Consider the following 16,918-nt stretch of genomic DNA (forward strand, 5'->3'; position numbering starts at 1 on the left):
CATTAGCACACACTGGGAGCAGAAATGCTAACAGAGCACTTGTGTTTCTCCTGTTTCAGGCATCCCTGTGTGCATTCATCCAAGAGAAAGAATTTTGCACAATGGTGTCAACTACAGAGCTTCAGAAGACAACTGGGACTGTAAGATTCAAATCTCAAACTGCCAGGCTGTGGGTAGAACTCATTGGGAAAGCACTAGCCAAGCAAATTGAGGGCTCTGCCATTTCCAGGAACTCACAAACTTAAGCTATGGGCAGAAAGTTATAATTGTCAGTTTTCACATATAAGTTCCATGTATTTCCTATGTCATTCTATGCTGATAAGTCAGCACACACATGGAGAGTGGTCAGGAGGTTATCTGTGCACCTGGGATGGGGGCACGGCTCTTTAATGGGTCTTCATCTGGGAGTCTTGGATCCGTCCAGGGGTAAGATTAGCTTACAAGTAGATATATTTACTTGTAATTGTGTGTTCATTCTTACAGCCCCAGTACTTGAGAGGTAGATGCATTAGGATTGGAAGTTTGAGTTCATCCTTGTCTACAAAGCATGTTCCAGGCCAGCCTGGGCTACATAGGCCTTTTCTCAAAACAAAATGTGGTTCTTTTGTTTCCATTTGAGATACTATCTAACTCGAGATGGCCTTGAACTTGAAGCCTTCCTGCTGCCTCGGCCTCTTGAGTGCTGATACTACATTCCTGCACCACCACCTTCCGACACTGTCTAGTCTTTACAGAGCCCCGGGGTAAGAGCATAGCACCATAAACTCCCCAGTTCAGGTGCCAACTGCAAATGTTGTTACCTACTTGTCCAGTTTGTCAAAATTGGAGAGGAGTTTCTGGTTCCATAAATCCTCTCAGAACTCAAGAAAACAGTTCATTAACCGTTGTTGATTATTAGTGAAGGTCCAAATTACAACAATTCAAAGACCTTTTTTTTTTCTCTTTTTTCTCCAACAGTGTTTTTAATTAATTTTTTATTCTTTTGAGAATTTCATACTTGAGTACTGTATTTACATAATTTCTATTCTTCCATTCCTCTCCAATTCCTTGGGAGTCAACTCCACACTCTCAAGTTCATGACCTCTTCTGTAATCCCCTCCACCTCCCCCAATCCCCTACCCCTTCTCCTCTTCCCTCTCTCACCCTCTCAAGCGTGCGCATGCCCATGCACCCACATACGTGATTCTTGAGCCCATTTAGCGTTGCTCTTGTGTGCACCGGCTTAGGGCCGACCCCGCAGAACTGAATAGTCTGTGAGGAGGCTCATTCCTAGACAAGACTGATTGTCTCTCTCTCTCGGCAGCCACTGATTACCTATAGGCTTTCATCTGAATGTGGTGCTATCATGTGGGTCTTGTCAAACAGCCATATTGTTGAGATCTCCTGGGTGCAACTTCCCTGTTATTTCTGAAAGAAGCTATCTCACAGAGGCATCCTGCTCCTCTCGCTTCTAAAGCCTTCTCCCCATGATGTCCCTGAGCCTTAAGTGTAGACGTTCTATTGTAGATTGTACTGGTTAGTCTTGGTCAACTAGATACAGAATAGAGTCGCCTGTGGAAGGGACTCTCAACTGAAGGATTGCCTTTATCAGATTGGCCTGTGGAAATGTGTGTGGGCCATTTGCTTGATTAATTGTTGGGAGTGGGGTGGGGGGCATTTTCACTGTGAGAACTGGACCCAAGATGTAGATGTAGAAAGGTAGCTAAGCAAGACAGGAGAAGCAAGCCAGTCAGCATCATTCCTCCCTGGTCTGTGCTTCGGTTCCTGCCTCCGGGTTTCTGCCCCGGCTTCCCTAGGTCACAGGCTGTAACCTGAAAAAACAAATAAATCCTCTCCTTCTCAAGTTTCTTTTGGCCACTGTTTTATAACAACAATGAAAAAAAACAAGCTAGAATGTAGACGTCAGTTGGGAACCTCGCAGAGGACGATGTGCCAATCGGGCAGTTACAGATCTCTGCCTGCTGCAAAAGGAAGCTTCTACGATGAGGGGTGGGAGCTATACTTACCTGTGGGTATAGAGCGGAGTATTTAAATCTAGTTAGAAACTATGTTAGCATAGAGAATGGCAGTAATAGGCTTTCTTCCATTTCCTTCTTCAGGTTTTTAACTTTTTAATTGTAGAGGGCTTTCACCTCCTTGGTGAGGTTAAATCCTATATTTTTTTCTTCTATGTTGAAATTATGAGTGAGCATGTTTTTCATGAGCTCTCTCAGCTCACTCGTTACAAATATGTAAAAGGCTTTCTGCCAATTGATTTTGTATCCTCCCGCTTGCTTTTCTGAACTGACCGGGAAGCCTCCTCCCTGGAGACCTGCTCACATAACATCAGACGGTGCCGTGAGAGCTGCCAATACGCAAGCCATACTGTAAGGCCTGTGAGTTTAGAGCTCCTCCTTGGTTTTACTTTCATTTCTAGAATCATTTCATAGAACATGGAAGAGCATATACTTACATGTGGCAAACTGTGGGTTCAACCTAAATAACAACAAAGTTACTCTTCTAGGCACAGGCTGAGAGCCAGAGCCTACGTTCTCATGAGGACCAGCTGGCCTTGCCACCTAACCAAGGACTTTAACCTCTTTCTTTTAAAGATTTATTTTATTTATTTAAGTGCACTGTCGCTTAAAGACACTGGAAGAGGGCATCAGATCCCATTACAGATGGTTGTGAGCCACCATGTGGTCGCTGGGAATTGAACTCAGGACCTCTGGAGGAGCAGTCAGTGCTCTTAACCACTGAGCCATCTCTCCAGCCTGGACTTTGACCTCTTAAGTGCTGGAGTTACAGGGGTGTGCCATTATGCCTAGCTTCTTTTGATTTTTTTTTTTTGGACCTTTTTTTTTAAACTGAGGATTTTGTATCTGAAGATGTGTTATAATCAAACCCAACCCCCACTCCCTCCAACTCTTTCCACGCTGCACACCACTGCTTTCCCTCCCAAGGTCGCGTGCTTTCTTTTAACCCCATGGGTCATTTGGTGCTGTTTGCATGTGCACCAGTATAGGTTCTACTCGAGCACGAGCGGCCCAGCAGGAAACATCTCTGAAGCAAACGGACTCTTCCTCCTTCCCACAGCCAGCAGCTGCCAGCAGCTCCTCAGCAGGGGCTGGCTTCACCTTGCAGGTCTTGCATATGCAGTCAGCTGCCCCTATGCTTGTGTGCCGCGCCCCTGTCCCATCCCTACAGTGCTGATTCTTGCCAGCTTCACCACCTCTGGCTGCTACAATCTTTCTGTCTTCTCTCCTGGGATGATCTGTAATCTTTACATTTCTGTTACATTTATTTACTCACTGTGTGTGTGTGTGTGTGTGTGTGTGTGTGTGTGTGTGTGTGTGTGTGTGTGCGCGCGCATATATCCATGCCACAGCATTGCTGTGGAGGTCAGAAGACAACTTGTGACAATCAGTACTTCTCCTTCCACCATGTGGGTCCCAGGGATTGAACTCAGGTCCTCAGCTCTGGCTACAACTGTCAGCTGTAGCTCTTTCTGTGGAGCACCTCATGCTACTGACCCCTCTTCTTAAAGTTTGATTTTCTTTTATTTTATCTTGGCCTTTTGTTTTGTTTTGTTTTGGTTTGGTTTTTTTTGTTTTGTTTTTGTTTTTTTGTTTTTTTTGGGGGGGGGACCTCATGTATCCAAGGCTAGCCCAGAACTTGATTTGTAGCTCAGGTTAGCCCTGAATTTCTGATCCTCCTGAGTTTTATCTATTAAATGGTGGGATTACAGGCATGCATGTCTACACCTAGAAACAGTGTGCTTCTTACATTACATGTGTGTTCCTTCTATTTTGTGTGTTTGTGTGTAGGCGTGAATGCCACAGTGCATTTGGGGAGGTCAGAGAGGACTTCCACCATGTGAGTTCTTGAGTCAAACTCAGGTTGACAGGCTTGGGAGCAATGACCACACACTGCGTCATCTTGTCAGCTCTAAGTGCCATTATTAATGCTGAAATTGTAAAACTTAGAATTATTGAGAGCAGACATTGACAATATGTCAGTATTACTGGTGTGGTGTAAGACAGTCTTCTCAAGTTTACCACAATGGCTCACGCCTGTAATCCCAGCACACAGAAGGCAGAGGCAGCAGAACCATCGTGTTCAAGCAGCCAGCCTAGGGAGGGTAGGGAGCTGAGGACATGGTTCCTGGGTAAAAGTGCATACTTTACCATGCAAATCTAACCACCTCAGTCTGGATCCCTAGAACACACATAAAAAAGGCAGGCAGAATAGTGTGCACGCCTGTAATCCCAGCAGAGCCCTGAAGGAGGGAGGTAGAAGGCAGGCCGCTCTCCAGAAGGCTGCTGGCCAGCTAGCCCAGCTAACACAGCAGCAAAGAAACCCAGTCTTAAATAAGGTCAAAGGGCAAGGACTGACACAGGCTCTGACCTTCGCATATACACTTTTAGCGTGTCCGTGCCATACACACGAGTAAGCACACACAGGCACTCACACGTCTCTCACACACATGTAAAGCCAATTTAATTCTTTTCCCCCTCACTTCTTAAACACAGATGATTCACAAGCTGGCAGCCCGAGCCCTAATCAGAGATTACGAAGACGGCATCCTCCACGACAACGAAACCAACCACGAGGTCTGCTCTCCTGCTAAAAGCCGATGTGCATTGTTCTATGTCACTCCTAAGTTGATTTATTCATAGGAATATAAAGTAGGGATCACCGAATAAAGAAGAAGGTGATGCTGGGGCATCCGTCAGCATCTGCAATGCCAGTCCTGGGGTGTGGGTGCTCGGTGGCTGTTTGCTGAGTTCATTAGTAACAGTGACCGTCTGGGACTTCTGTGATCTTCCCCCATGAGAACAGTCTGGAGGGGGGCTGGGTGTGCTCACGGAGTGCCGGGAATAGCCCTCACCTCTCACCACCCGAGCTGCAACTCAGCCGCTCAGGGACAGGGCTGTGGTAAGAGGCCTCGGACGGTAGGCGGAGTCACATTCACCTTGTTCCCTCTTTGATGGTCAGAGGAGAGTCCTGGCAGAGGGCCATCTTGGCCAGCTACTGTGACAGTCAGGCTGCGTTCTTCAATGAGTTTGAGCATTGGTGTTCAATGCCAGGCCTGGAAAGGATGCCAGAGTACCATGTAGGGAGGGCCCAGTGGCCATCACAGCAGGTACCACATGGCCCGGTGCTTTCCCTGCTCGTGACCACGGGATTAGCCTCTCTGTGCTCCCTTTGACTTGAGGCCCACTTAACGCCTAGTGCGTCTGACCAGCTGTGCCTTAGATAATCCTAAACGAGTAAAGATATCTGTACAGTTCTCCAGCTTTACAGTGGGAGCCATAGACTCACAGCCCGAGACCGTTCTCTGGAAACTGCTGTACAGCGGTCTACTGTATACCTGAATACGGAGGGCTGAATAACTGCCTTGCTTCTATGACTCAGCTAAGTGAGCCGTCTCAAGTGACCTAGCTGTGATATTTAGACAGGACTCCTGACTCCGTGTCTAAGGCAGGAGAGACAGCTGAGCTGGAAGAGGGCTCGTGTAGCATGTGCACGGCTCCATGTGACTGTGTCTCCAGGTGCAGTGATGCACACTTGGGAAGTAGAGGCAGGAAGAGTTCGAGGTCAGCAGCAGCAACCTCGCTGAGTCCCAGGCCAGCCTAAGATACATGAGATGCTTTCTCAAAAGAAATGGATGGGCCAGAGGTGGCTCACACCTTTAATCCTAGCACCCAGGAGGCAGAGGCAGGTGGATCTCTGTGAGTTCAAGGCCAGCCTGGTCTACATAGCAATTTCTGGGGTACATAGTAAGACTTTCTCAAAAATAATATGTTTTGAAAAGAAAAAAAAACACTTTGCTCATTACATATAAACAAACTAACACAGTTTCATTTCATCCTAGATGAAGAAAAACATCATGAAATCTCTGATCATCGAACTCAGTAAAGAAAATTCTCTTATTACACAATTTACAAGCTTTGTGGCAGTTGAGAAAAGGGTATGTATTATTATTAATTTAAGATTAAACTTTTTATTTAGTCACTTTTGGGCTGGAGATGTGGCTCAGCCAGGACCCAAATTCAGTTCCCAGCTCCCACAGACGGCTAACAGTAGCGACTCAACTTCCAAAGGATCTGGCGCCCTCTTCTGGCCTCTGTAGACACCACACATAAATAAAAATACCTTTTTTTTTTTCTTTTTGAGATAGTGTAGACCAGGCTGGCCTAAAACTCACAGAGATCCACTCACACATATCTTTCCTTCCTGAGTGCTAGGATTAAAGGTATTTGCCACCACACCCAGCTTAAAATAGTTTTGAGGGGGGGGGTGTTTTTGTTTTTTTAAAAAACCTCACTGGAAGTGGTGTACAGGCATTTAATCCCAGCACTTGAGGGGCAAAGACAGGTGAATCTCTGTGAGTTTCAGACCATCCATGGATACACAGTGAGACCCTGTCTCAAAACACAAAAACAAGCAAGTAAATAAGAAACTTTAAGACCAGTACTCATTTATCTGGGTGTGGAGGAAGACCGACAGCCCTAGCACTAAGGAGGCAGAGGCAGGAAGAGGTTGCATGAGTTCAGCCCAGGCTACTCAGGGAGATTGTGTGTCAGAACAGCAACAGCCGGTTATGGTGGTGCATACCTACAGTCTACCTCTTTGGAGGCAGAGACAGGAGGATTGCCACAGGTTGGAGGGCAGCCTGATCTACATGGTGAATTCTAGGCCATCCAGGGCTACACAGGGAGACTGTATATGAAGAAAACAACAAAACCCAGGTCACTCTTGCCCTGATCAGCAGTAAGGTGACCAGTCCAAGGCTAGGAAGGGGACATGGATGGAAGCCGGGAGGCAGGAGCCAGGGCTTCTCGTCTGTGGGTGCTTGCACTTGCCATGATTCCTCTAAATGAATCATGTGTTGTTCTAGTTAGGCTTCCATTGCAGTGGTAAAACACCCAAAGCAATCTAAGGAGGAGCAAAGGGTTTCCTCTGCCTTAAAGATTATACCTTTACCCTGGCGGAAATCAAGGCAGGAACCTAGAGGCAAGCGGAGGCCATGGAGGCTTGCCCCTCCTGACTTGCTCAGGACCACCCATAATCAGCTGGGCCCTTCCAAGTCAATCCTCAATTGAGAAGATGCCCCAGAGGGTTGCTACAGTCCAGTCTGAGGCAGGCATTTTCTCAGTTGAGGGTCCTTTTTCCCAGATGACTCTAGCTGTGTCTAACTGGCACATATGTGTTAGTATTTTCATTGTTTGGATTACTAACTATCTGTATGTATAAAATATACATACAGATATAAAAGCAGGGTGGTGGTGGCACATACCATAATCCCAGGGGAGGCAGAAGCAGACTGATCTCTGAGATGAAGGCTAGCCTGGTCTACAGAGTGACTTTTAGGATAGCCAGAGCTACATATAAAAACCATGTCTTTAAAAAAGAAAAGAAAAAAGGACACCTATGGTAGTTTGGGACTTAGATGTGCCAGCTTACTACAGCTAATCCCCAATACACAATCATGTGCCAAAAAAAAAAAAAAACCCTATAATTTTATTACTTTTTTTAATTTCTAGATTTATTTTTCAGATTGGTCCTTAGGCAAGCCTATGGGACATTTTCTTGATTGGTGATTGATATAAAAGGGTCCCTGATAGCCAGAGAGATATGATCCAAGTATATGCCCAAATAATTTAAACCCAATTTCCGTAAGACTTCAGAATGCGTTAATTATTTAATATGATAATATCTTTTTTAAAAATTGTAACCCAGTTGTTATCCTACATAGGACGTTAATGAGGTTCCTTTGGCTAACGCCCCAAGTATTTCAGAACTTGTTGCCAAAGAAGATGTAGACTTTCTACCATACGTGAGTTGGCAGGAAAAGCAGCCTGAGACCTTCACATCACAGGTGAGTGCAACCCCCAAATTCAGCATTCATTGCTTGACAATGAAGACGTATTCTGAGAAGTATGTCAGTAGAGATTTTTATGGCGACAGAGTTAAAGATGGCCTCACTCTACCCCACCTCAATTGTTATATGAACAATTGTTATATGGTCTTCACCCATATGAAGACCAAGCTGCACGTTTACTACAAATGTGTAGATGGCCTAGGTCCAGCTCCTATGTATTCCCTGATTGGTGGCCCAGGTTCTGTGAGCTCCCATGGTCCCAGGTTAGTTGACTTCGTTAGGTCTTCTTGTGGTGTTCTTGACCCCTCCAGCTTGTTCAGTTTTATCCCCACCCCCACCGCCTGCTCTTCACAAGACGCCCCAGGCTCCACCTGACGTTTGGCTGTGGTCTCTGCATCTGCCTCCATCCGCTGCTGGGTGAAGCCTCTCAGGGGACAGTTGTGCTAAGTTCCTGTGTGTAAGCAGAGCAGAGCATCAGTAATAGCGTCGGGGGTAAGAATATACTCTGAAAAGATGGTTTATAAAGGAGTCTGGGAGCTCAGTGTGACTCACACACAGTTCAGAGTTGTCCTTAGCTGCAGGACAAGTTTTAGGCCAACTTGGGAAACGTTAGATTAATTAGAATGACACAAGGCTGCCAAGATGCTTGAGCAAGTCAAGGCACCAAACCCTACGAGCAGTTAAATCCCCAGAAGGAGAAAAGCAACTTCTTCCATTTGTCCTCTGGCTTCTACATGCACAAAATAAACAAGTTAAACGCAAAAGGATTCTAGGGGCCAGGGGCCAGGGGACGTTTCACAGAAAAGAGCATTCGCTGCTACTTTGCACCGAGTTTGATTTCCAGCACCCACATAGTGCCTCACGACTCTCTGTAACTCCAGTTCTAGGGGAACTGACTCCAAGAGCCCCAGGCACACATGTGGTGCACATATATGCATGCAGGCCAAACATTCATACATATAAAGAAATAAGTCTACAAAGTTTTAAACAATTACAGCACAGTAAATACATCAAACACTAATGGCCATTTGTTGTCATTACACGTTACAGAGTGGCGGGGCTGGAGGACAGCCCAGGCAATCAGAGTACTTGTTCCTCTGCAGAAGACCACGGGCTACAACGCTCTCTTCTGAGCTCTGCAGACACCACACACATGTGGTCCTCATACATATATGCAGGCAAAACACAGATACACATAAAATACAGCGAAAACTTCTTTTAAGGGGGTGAGGGCTGGAGAGTTGGCTCAGTGGTTAAGAGCACTGGCTGCTCTCCCAGAAGACCTGGTTTTGATTCCCGGCACCCACATGGCCGCAGCTCACAACTGTCAGTAACTCCAGTTCCAGGGAAGCTGAGGTCCTCTCTGGCCTCTGAAGTCCTTGCAGTCACTTGGTACCTGCATACATGCCGGCCCGTATACATAAAATAAAAATAAAATAAACCTTTAAAAAGCACTGAGGGGGGGTGTTGGGGATTTAGCTCAGTGGTAGAGCGCTTGCCTAGCAAGCGCAAGGCCCTGGGTTCAGTCCCCAGCTCCAAAAAAAAAAAAAAAAAAGAAAAGAAAAGAAAAGAAAAGAAAAGAAAAGAAAAGAAAAAAAAAAAAAAAGCACTGAGGGGAACCCTTGGCTAGACAACACCTCTCTTGTCTGTATGTAGGAAGAGTCTCCTTGAGAATGTAAACTATTCATGCGCTGATGAAGATTCTGGTGTAACACTGAGACAGCAGCCATATAGGAATTCAGCTGTAAAGTTCAGGAGAGAAGGGCTGACAAGCTGCCCATGGATACCGGAAGCTCAGTCATTAGGAAGAAAATAATTTTTTGAGACAAGCTCTCAGTATTCTGTGCTGACTTCAAACTTGCTATACAGCCACAACCAACCTTGAGCTTTGATCCTTTGCCTCTGTCTCTGAGATGTTGGGATTACAGGAGGGCACCACCATTCCTAGATTCCTGTCATTACAAGATATCAGAGGGTCGGGTGTGGTGGCGCATGCCTTTAAGCCCAGCACTTGGGAGGCAGAGGCACAGGCGGGGTTACGTTCAGTCACAATTAGAAAATACAGACAGACAGACATCATCACCAATCTTGTCATCAGCCCTGTAGCTCCTATTTAAAGAATCTAAAGAATGTCACCTCCAAAGCAAACACATTTTCTGTATGACAGTCTGCCTTTAGGCTGGCAGTGTTTGCTATTTAAAGCACTCCAGACAAACAAAACCTATCTGAACCGGCCTTTTTATGAGTCACAAGTAATAATACCTAACTTCTTCTACTATGTGTTTTGCTATCTACGTTATGAAGTAGGAAAAGTTTATTGTAGTCAATCTGTCTTATTTACTGAGTTTTATTCCTTCAGGAGTATAACCCGTGAGTCCTTATCTTTACTACATTTATAGAAACCTCTACGCTACAGTAAAAAGAGACCTTGAATCTGTAAGCCGTTCTCCCGGCCAGTCAGAGTTTGTCAATTGTCTGCTTGCCCTGTGTCAGTTATACTGCTTGAGTTAGTTCCGGGGCAAATACCCAAGAAGATCCCCAGAGTAACGGCCTCATCTAGCTCTGTGCTTATCCGTGCTTACGACGTCCAGGGCATAAGGAGACCTCTGGCTAAACAGTGGCCAGATAAAGTTAGATTTAGGATTCTCCTAAAACGACTCAGACATAATTCTTCTCAGGAAAAGATATAAAATGAATCATAACGCAGAAAGTCCCCAACAATGAAACACACAGAAACCAAAAGCCACACGTCCGAGGCAGAAGGACAGCGATTGCAGCAATCCGCTCAGCTTACTGGAGCTGTGTCAGGCAGCGGTGTTGGCTCCGAGACTCTCACCGTTTCCAGTGGACATGGCTGTGCTAAAACACATCATCTGGTAAAATTAAGTTTCTAAAGGCAGGGCCTCGCTGGCCTCACCTTTGCATCAATCCTCTTCTTCCCTCTCCAGAGTGTTTAGACTGAGTGTGCACCGTGCCTGGCTTTTAAAATGTTTCCTAATCTGTAAAGAATTTCTGTGAACTAAGAACAAGACCAAACCAGGCAATAGGGACACACACCTTAGTCCTAGCACTCAGGAGGCAGAGGCAGGTGGATCCTATGAGTTCAAAGCCAGCCTGATCTACAGAGTGAATTCCAGGACAGCCACAGCTACCCAGAGAAACCCCGTCTCAAGAAAACAAAACAAACAAACAAACGAAGGCCATAGGTGCTATGAGCAAACTTCTTGGACATGAATCTCAGCCTTTGCTGAACCCTGTGGAGTGGAGCGTCTGTGTGTCTTCTCTGTGCCCTGAAATGGGCACAGTATAAATTGAGTTTCCCCAACCTGGAGTTTGCTCCTAAGCAGGGTAGTGGTGGTACATACCTTTAATCACAGCACAAAGGAGGAAGAGGCAGGTGGATCTCTGTGAGTTCAAGACCAGCCTGGTCTACAAAGTAAGTTCTAAGACAGCCAGGACTATATAGCAAGACTGTTTTTAAAATTAATTAATTAATTAATTAATTAATTAAAACGCCCCCAAATCTTTAAAGTGTTGAGCTCCTCTATAACTTTGCAAATGGAAAATTCTGTGACAGGTGCGGCTCAATAAAGGAACTCTAAAAAGATTGTAGCATTGCCCTTAGGAAACAAAGATGACTGTAGCACAGAAATGAAACTCATGCTCAGATCTGCATCCCAAACCTGAGCTATCTCAAGGTATAGATTCCAGTATTCTGAAAATTAGGAAAAAAATCCCAACTATGAGGCATTTGGGGAAAAGTCCACCCATGTGACTTCAGGGTTACGAAGAGCAAAGGGCCTGGTCCCATTGCCCTCCCCAGCATGTCTCACCATGGCAGCTGTTATGTCAGTTACCATGGCTACCAAGGATTTCTGAAATGGATTCTGTCTGTCAAGCCAGACGTCTCAGGGACTATCCCAGCCTGCACAGCCTTTGTTTAGGACACTGTGTCCACATCTGTAGAGCCGTTAAGCATGAGATATCTCATGCTCAGAAAAGACTCCCTAAAGCAGGGTGTGCACAAGAAGCAAGAACGTTGTGAGAACAGTTTCCACGGTGTCCAATCTTCCTATAAAAAGAACAGGACACAAATGTATTTGCTTATTGGCTTACTTTCTTGTTTTTGCTCTGTTTTATAAAGCTTCCTTTTTTGTGGTGCTGGGGACTGAACCCGGTACCTTGTGTGTGCTAAGCTGGGGTTGTACGGTTTCAGGAGAGCAGCTAAGTGGCACAAGGTGGAGAGAAGAGGTGTTAAAGGACACAAGCTTTGTCATAAACATCTGTTTGCATACTTCTACTGCTGTACCATAGGCAGAGATGGAGTCTTCCAGACTAAAGCAAGATAAAGGCAGCAAGGGCAATGGATTACGACAGGGGTACCATTAAACAGAACTAGGCATGGTGAATTTTCAGAGGAAAAAACCTATTTTTCCAGTTTGCCATTTATCATGATTGATTTTTATATTTCTCTGTGTGTGTGTGTCTGTGTGTGTATCTGTGTATGTGTGGTCTGTGTGTGTGTCTGTGTGTGTGTCTGTGTGTCTGTGTATGTGTCTGTCTGTGTGTGTGTCTGTGTGTATGTCTGCGTGTCTGTGTATGTGTCTGTCTGTGTGTGTGTCTGTGTATCTGTGTCGTGTGTTTGTGTATGTGTCTGTCTGTGTGTCTGTGTGTCTATGTGTGTCTGTGTGTCTGTGTGTCTATGTGTGTCTGTGTGCATGTGCCAGGGCCTATGTGTGAAAGTCAGAGAACAACTTGGGGAAGTCCATCTCTGTTCCCAGCACATGGGTCCCAGAGAGAGAGGCCACGTTTATCAGTGAGTGCCTTTACCCACTAAACCATCTCGCTGCCTCCCTCCCACCCCTACCCCCACCCCATTCTATATTTCTGGAAGACAGAGTTTCACTATGTAGCCCAGGCTGGCCTCAAACTCCTGATCCTCCTGCCTAAGTCCCCTGGGTACTAGCATGCCAGGCATAGTCCTTGACTGCCGCTTGTTTTGTAATTTTAGTTATTTTCTTTTGGTCATGCACAGTCTTTTGTTTGTGCTACTTGGGCCTCAGCCTTCCAAGCAGCCGATACATGTTAAATTTTTAAAATGTATTCTATTTTATTTCTGTGTGTATGCTCATGCGTGTATGTATGTGTACAGCCATGCACACACATGCGTACAGGTGCCGTAGAGGCCAGAAGACCGTGTTGGATCCCCTGGAGCTGGATTAGAGATGGCTGTGAGCTACGAGAGCACATGGGTTCTGGGAACTGAACTCAGGTCTCCCGAAAGAAAAGCCTTCATCCCAGAACCGTCTCTCCAGCCACTCTACCACATTTTAAATGTTTTTAATTTCTTGCTTTGTACATGTGTGTTGGGGTGCCTTCTATTTACCCTTTGACCGTTTCATATATTTATACAATGAATCTTGGTCATATTCACACCAACTCTCCCTCCCAGTTCCTGGCTTTCATTTATTTATTTTCCCACTTTGCTGTGCCTAGAAATACTTTAGCACTCATAGGTTATAATTCCCCCTTCGATTCTTTTAGGAATGCTGTTTTATTTTGGTTTTGCTGTGAGAGAAGCCAGATCTTCCATGTGCTAGAATGGCTCAGAACCACCCAGCTTCCTCCCTAGGTCTGCTCGTTCTATGTCTACGTTTAATTTCTATCACTGAAATGTATCCTGGTGTTAGATAAAGTGGAAAAGCCAACCCTCTTCCTCCAAGAGTCACCCAGTCTCCCCAGCACTTAACTCAAAAGGCCACATTCCCTGAGTCCTGTCCTAAGTGTCAGGGTCCTGTGCTTTAGTAGCCACGCCTGTACCATCTACTCTGTGACAACCATCTGGTTATAATGTTACCAACAGCTTTAACATGTGAGAGGCAGGCCCAGTCCATCACCATTCATCTTTCTTAATATTCTGGTTTCTCAAGAGACATGATGGCCTAGGCCTATAATCCTGGCTACTGAAAAAAGCCAAGGCACAGGTATCAAAGCCAGTCTAGGCCACAGAACAAGTTCAAGGCCAGCCTGGGCAATTTAGTGAAACTGTTTCAAAATAAAAAGTAAAACTACTAGATAGATAGATAGATAGATAGATAGATAGATAGATAGATAGATAGATAGGCAGGCAAGCAGGCAGATAGATACCAGGCATAGTGGTATAATACTTTTAATCCTAGGACTTGGGAGGCAGTGGCAGGCAGATTGCTATGAGTTTCAGGCCACCTTGCCCTACATAGTGAGTTCCAAGCCATCTGGGCTACACAGTGAGACAATGAGACCCTGTCCCATTCTGTTGTGGTGATTAAATGCCTTGGCAAATGTAGCTTCAGGGAGAGGTGTTTATTTTGGTTCATAGTCCCATAGGGCATACAGACCACTGTGGTACAGAAGGCACGGGGCATGGGATGGCTTAGTGGCTTAACACAGTGTTGCATTAGCTAAGAGAGCCCAGCAAATGGCTACAAAACCTCAAGGCCCACCCCCAGTGACAAACCTCTGCCATCAGGGCTCCACTTTCCTAAAGGTTCCATGATCTTCTCAACAGTGCCACAGCTGGGAACCCAGAGTTCAAACAAGTAAGCGTGGTAGACATTTCACATTCAACTGTAGCACTAGGGGTGCAGGCTCATGGCTGTAATCCTGGCTCAGGAGACGAAGGCAGGAAGAATCATAGCAAATTGCAGACCAACCTGCCTTGCCTATCCAGTGTTTTCTTCGACTTGGTTTTTTCAAGACAGGCATGGACTCACTTTGTAGACTAGGCTGGCCTTGAACTCATAGATATCCACCTGCCTCTGGCTCCTGAATGCCACCACACCAGGCCTTTGGCTATCCAGTTTTATGTCAGCTAAGAGTAAGACAATGTCTCATGGGTCAGCAAGATGGTTCAACAGGTGAAAATGCTTATCTTGTAAGTCAGTCAGACCACCACATGAATTTGATCCTTAGAACCCACAGGAGAAAGACAGAACCAACTCCCTAATGTCCTCTGGCTTCCACACATGCATTATTGCACACATATGCACACATGCAAGTGCATTAACAATAAATGAAACAGAAAATTCCAAAGGTTTTGACTCAGAAACAAAGAGGCCTGGTTTGTAGTTCATCAGTAGCAGGCTTCCCTAGACTGTGCTAAGTCCTGGGTTCTATTCCTAGTTCCCTGAACAAAATATGAGAAACAACCCCCCTTTCTCTTTGTTGTTGTTCTTTGAGACAGTCTCACCGTAACACAGGCTGACCTCAAACCCAAGATCCCCCTGTGTCAGCCTTCCAAATGCTGGTATTGTAGGTTGGCTCTAGGCAAGATGTTTCCATGTTTAAGGACTCACATGGATGCACAACTTTAATAAGACAATGCAATTTACATATTCTTTAGAGTTTTAGTTACACGCATTGTGTGCATGAGCCTGAAGTCTGATCCCCTCAGCTGGAGCTGCGGTAGGCAGGTTTGACTCACCAGAGGTAGCTGCTCGGTCCTCTGGAAGAGCGGCGTCCAGAGAATCCGTATTTAAAGTAAACAGTAGGGCTAGACAAGGTGACACACACCTTTAATCCCAGCACTCAGGATGCAGAGGCACAAACCTCTGAGTCTGAGGCCAACCCAATCTATGTGACAAGTTCGAGACTGTTCAGGGCTACAGAGTGAGAACCTGTTTCAAAATACTACTACTACTACTACTAATAGTAATAATAATAATTAATAAAACAAAACAGGCAGAGCAATGGAATACATCAGAATCCACTGGAGGAATAGGAGGTCACATGAGCAGAGTTGCTCGAGGGCCCCCGTTATTATTTGGGGCCTCCTCCCAGAGAGAAAGGAATTTGGTTGCTGAGGGGTGTGGTTCATGTTTCTCTATACTACAGTAGATTAGGTCAGATAATTATTTTTCTATTGCCCACGTCCATTCTGATTTTAATCATAAACATGCCCAGTTACACATCGGCATAAGAGAGTAAATAGAAGGTTCTTCCACAGGTTCACTTTGAGGACACTATTTGCCTTACCAAACACCTGTTTGCACCTAAAACCAGTTCAGGCCAGGTTAGGCTGTCTGTTCTCTTATCCAGATACATTAGGGATATTTTGAACAGACAATATCTAAGTTTGATTGTTGTTAATGACGAAAAGACTCTCTTACCCAGAGAGGGGCGTATGCATGGACGAGGGCAGGTGGGGATTGAAGGGGTCCTGAGGTTGCTGGGTACACTGTTCAGAGAAGACTATGCATGTGTGCATGCGGGTGAAGGAACTAGGGCCAGGTGACTTGTTACCAGAGTTTGGGATGTGCATGAGCAAAGCCAAACAGGATTCCAGACTTGGCACTCGCTGTGCCTCCTTGCCTCAGGCCTGTATCCATGGCTCCAGTTCTCTTCAAATCATGTTTGCCTCTTACCATCGGTCTTTGTCTATTAACACATTATAAAACTTCTAGCCAGGAGTGATGTAATCTTACACTCAGAAGCTGAAACAGAAGGATTAATATGAGTTCAAGGCCAACCTGGGTTGCATGATAAGACCCTTCCTCAACAAGTAAAAATAACTAAATACATTTAGGCCTTAGGTATAGATCAGTGGGAGAACACTTGATCAGAAACAAACAAAAGATAGGCATTACTATATTTTACTTATTTACTTGCATTCTGGGGTGTGTGCGTGTGCATGTGTTCCTCCAGAAGCAGCAGGGAACTGGGCAAAACACAGGATTCATATAGGGTTGGGTGGGCGGAGCTTTCCAGGATGGCCTGGGATTGGAGGAATTATGTGGTCTGATCTTGGGACAAACTCAAGTATGGGTGGGATTTTTTTTTTTTTTTTTTTTTTTTTTTTGGTAGAGTAGAACCTGGCCATTCTCCCACCTTGGGGTAAGGAACATCCATTGCAGCCCAGTGGGTAGGCCTTTTGGTGGAAGGAGGGGCTAGAGCTCCTCAGGAGAGTGTGTGTGTGTGTGTGTGTGTGTGTGTGTGTGTGTGTGTGTGTGTGTGTGAGTGTGTGTGTGTAGGGTACGGGTGTCTCTGAGATTGACTTTGGGCTGTGGAAAGTAC

At 45.5% G+C, this 16,918-nt stretch overlaps 1 protein-coding gene across 1 annotated transcript in view; it reads left to right on the top strand.

Moving 5' to 3' along the window:
• Positions 1-16,918, top strand: part of Parp4 (poly (ADP-ribose) polymerase family, member 4) — a 102,290-nt gene that overhangs the window by 71,169 nt on the left and 14,203 nt on the right. The window contains exons 27-30 of the mRNA NM_001427093.1: positions 60-140; positions 4,512-4,592; positions 5,858-5,953; positions 7,742-7,864. Coding sequence (NP_001414022.1) covers positions 60-140; positions 4,512-4,592; positions 5,858-5,953; positions 7,742-7,864 — 381 coding nt within the window. The remainder of the gene's footprint in view (positions 1-59; positions 141-4,511; positions 4,593-5,857; positions 5,954-7,741; positions 7,865-16,918) is intronic.

This window comes from Rattus norvegicus, chromosome 15, assembly GCF_036323735.1.
Source record: "Rattus norvegicus strain BN/NHsdMcwi chromosome 15, GRCr8, whole genome shotgun sequence".
Lineage (NCBI taxonomy): Eukaryota > Metazoa > Chordata > Mammalia > Rodentia > Muridae > Rattus > Rattus norvegicus.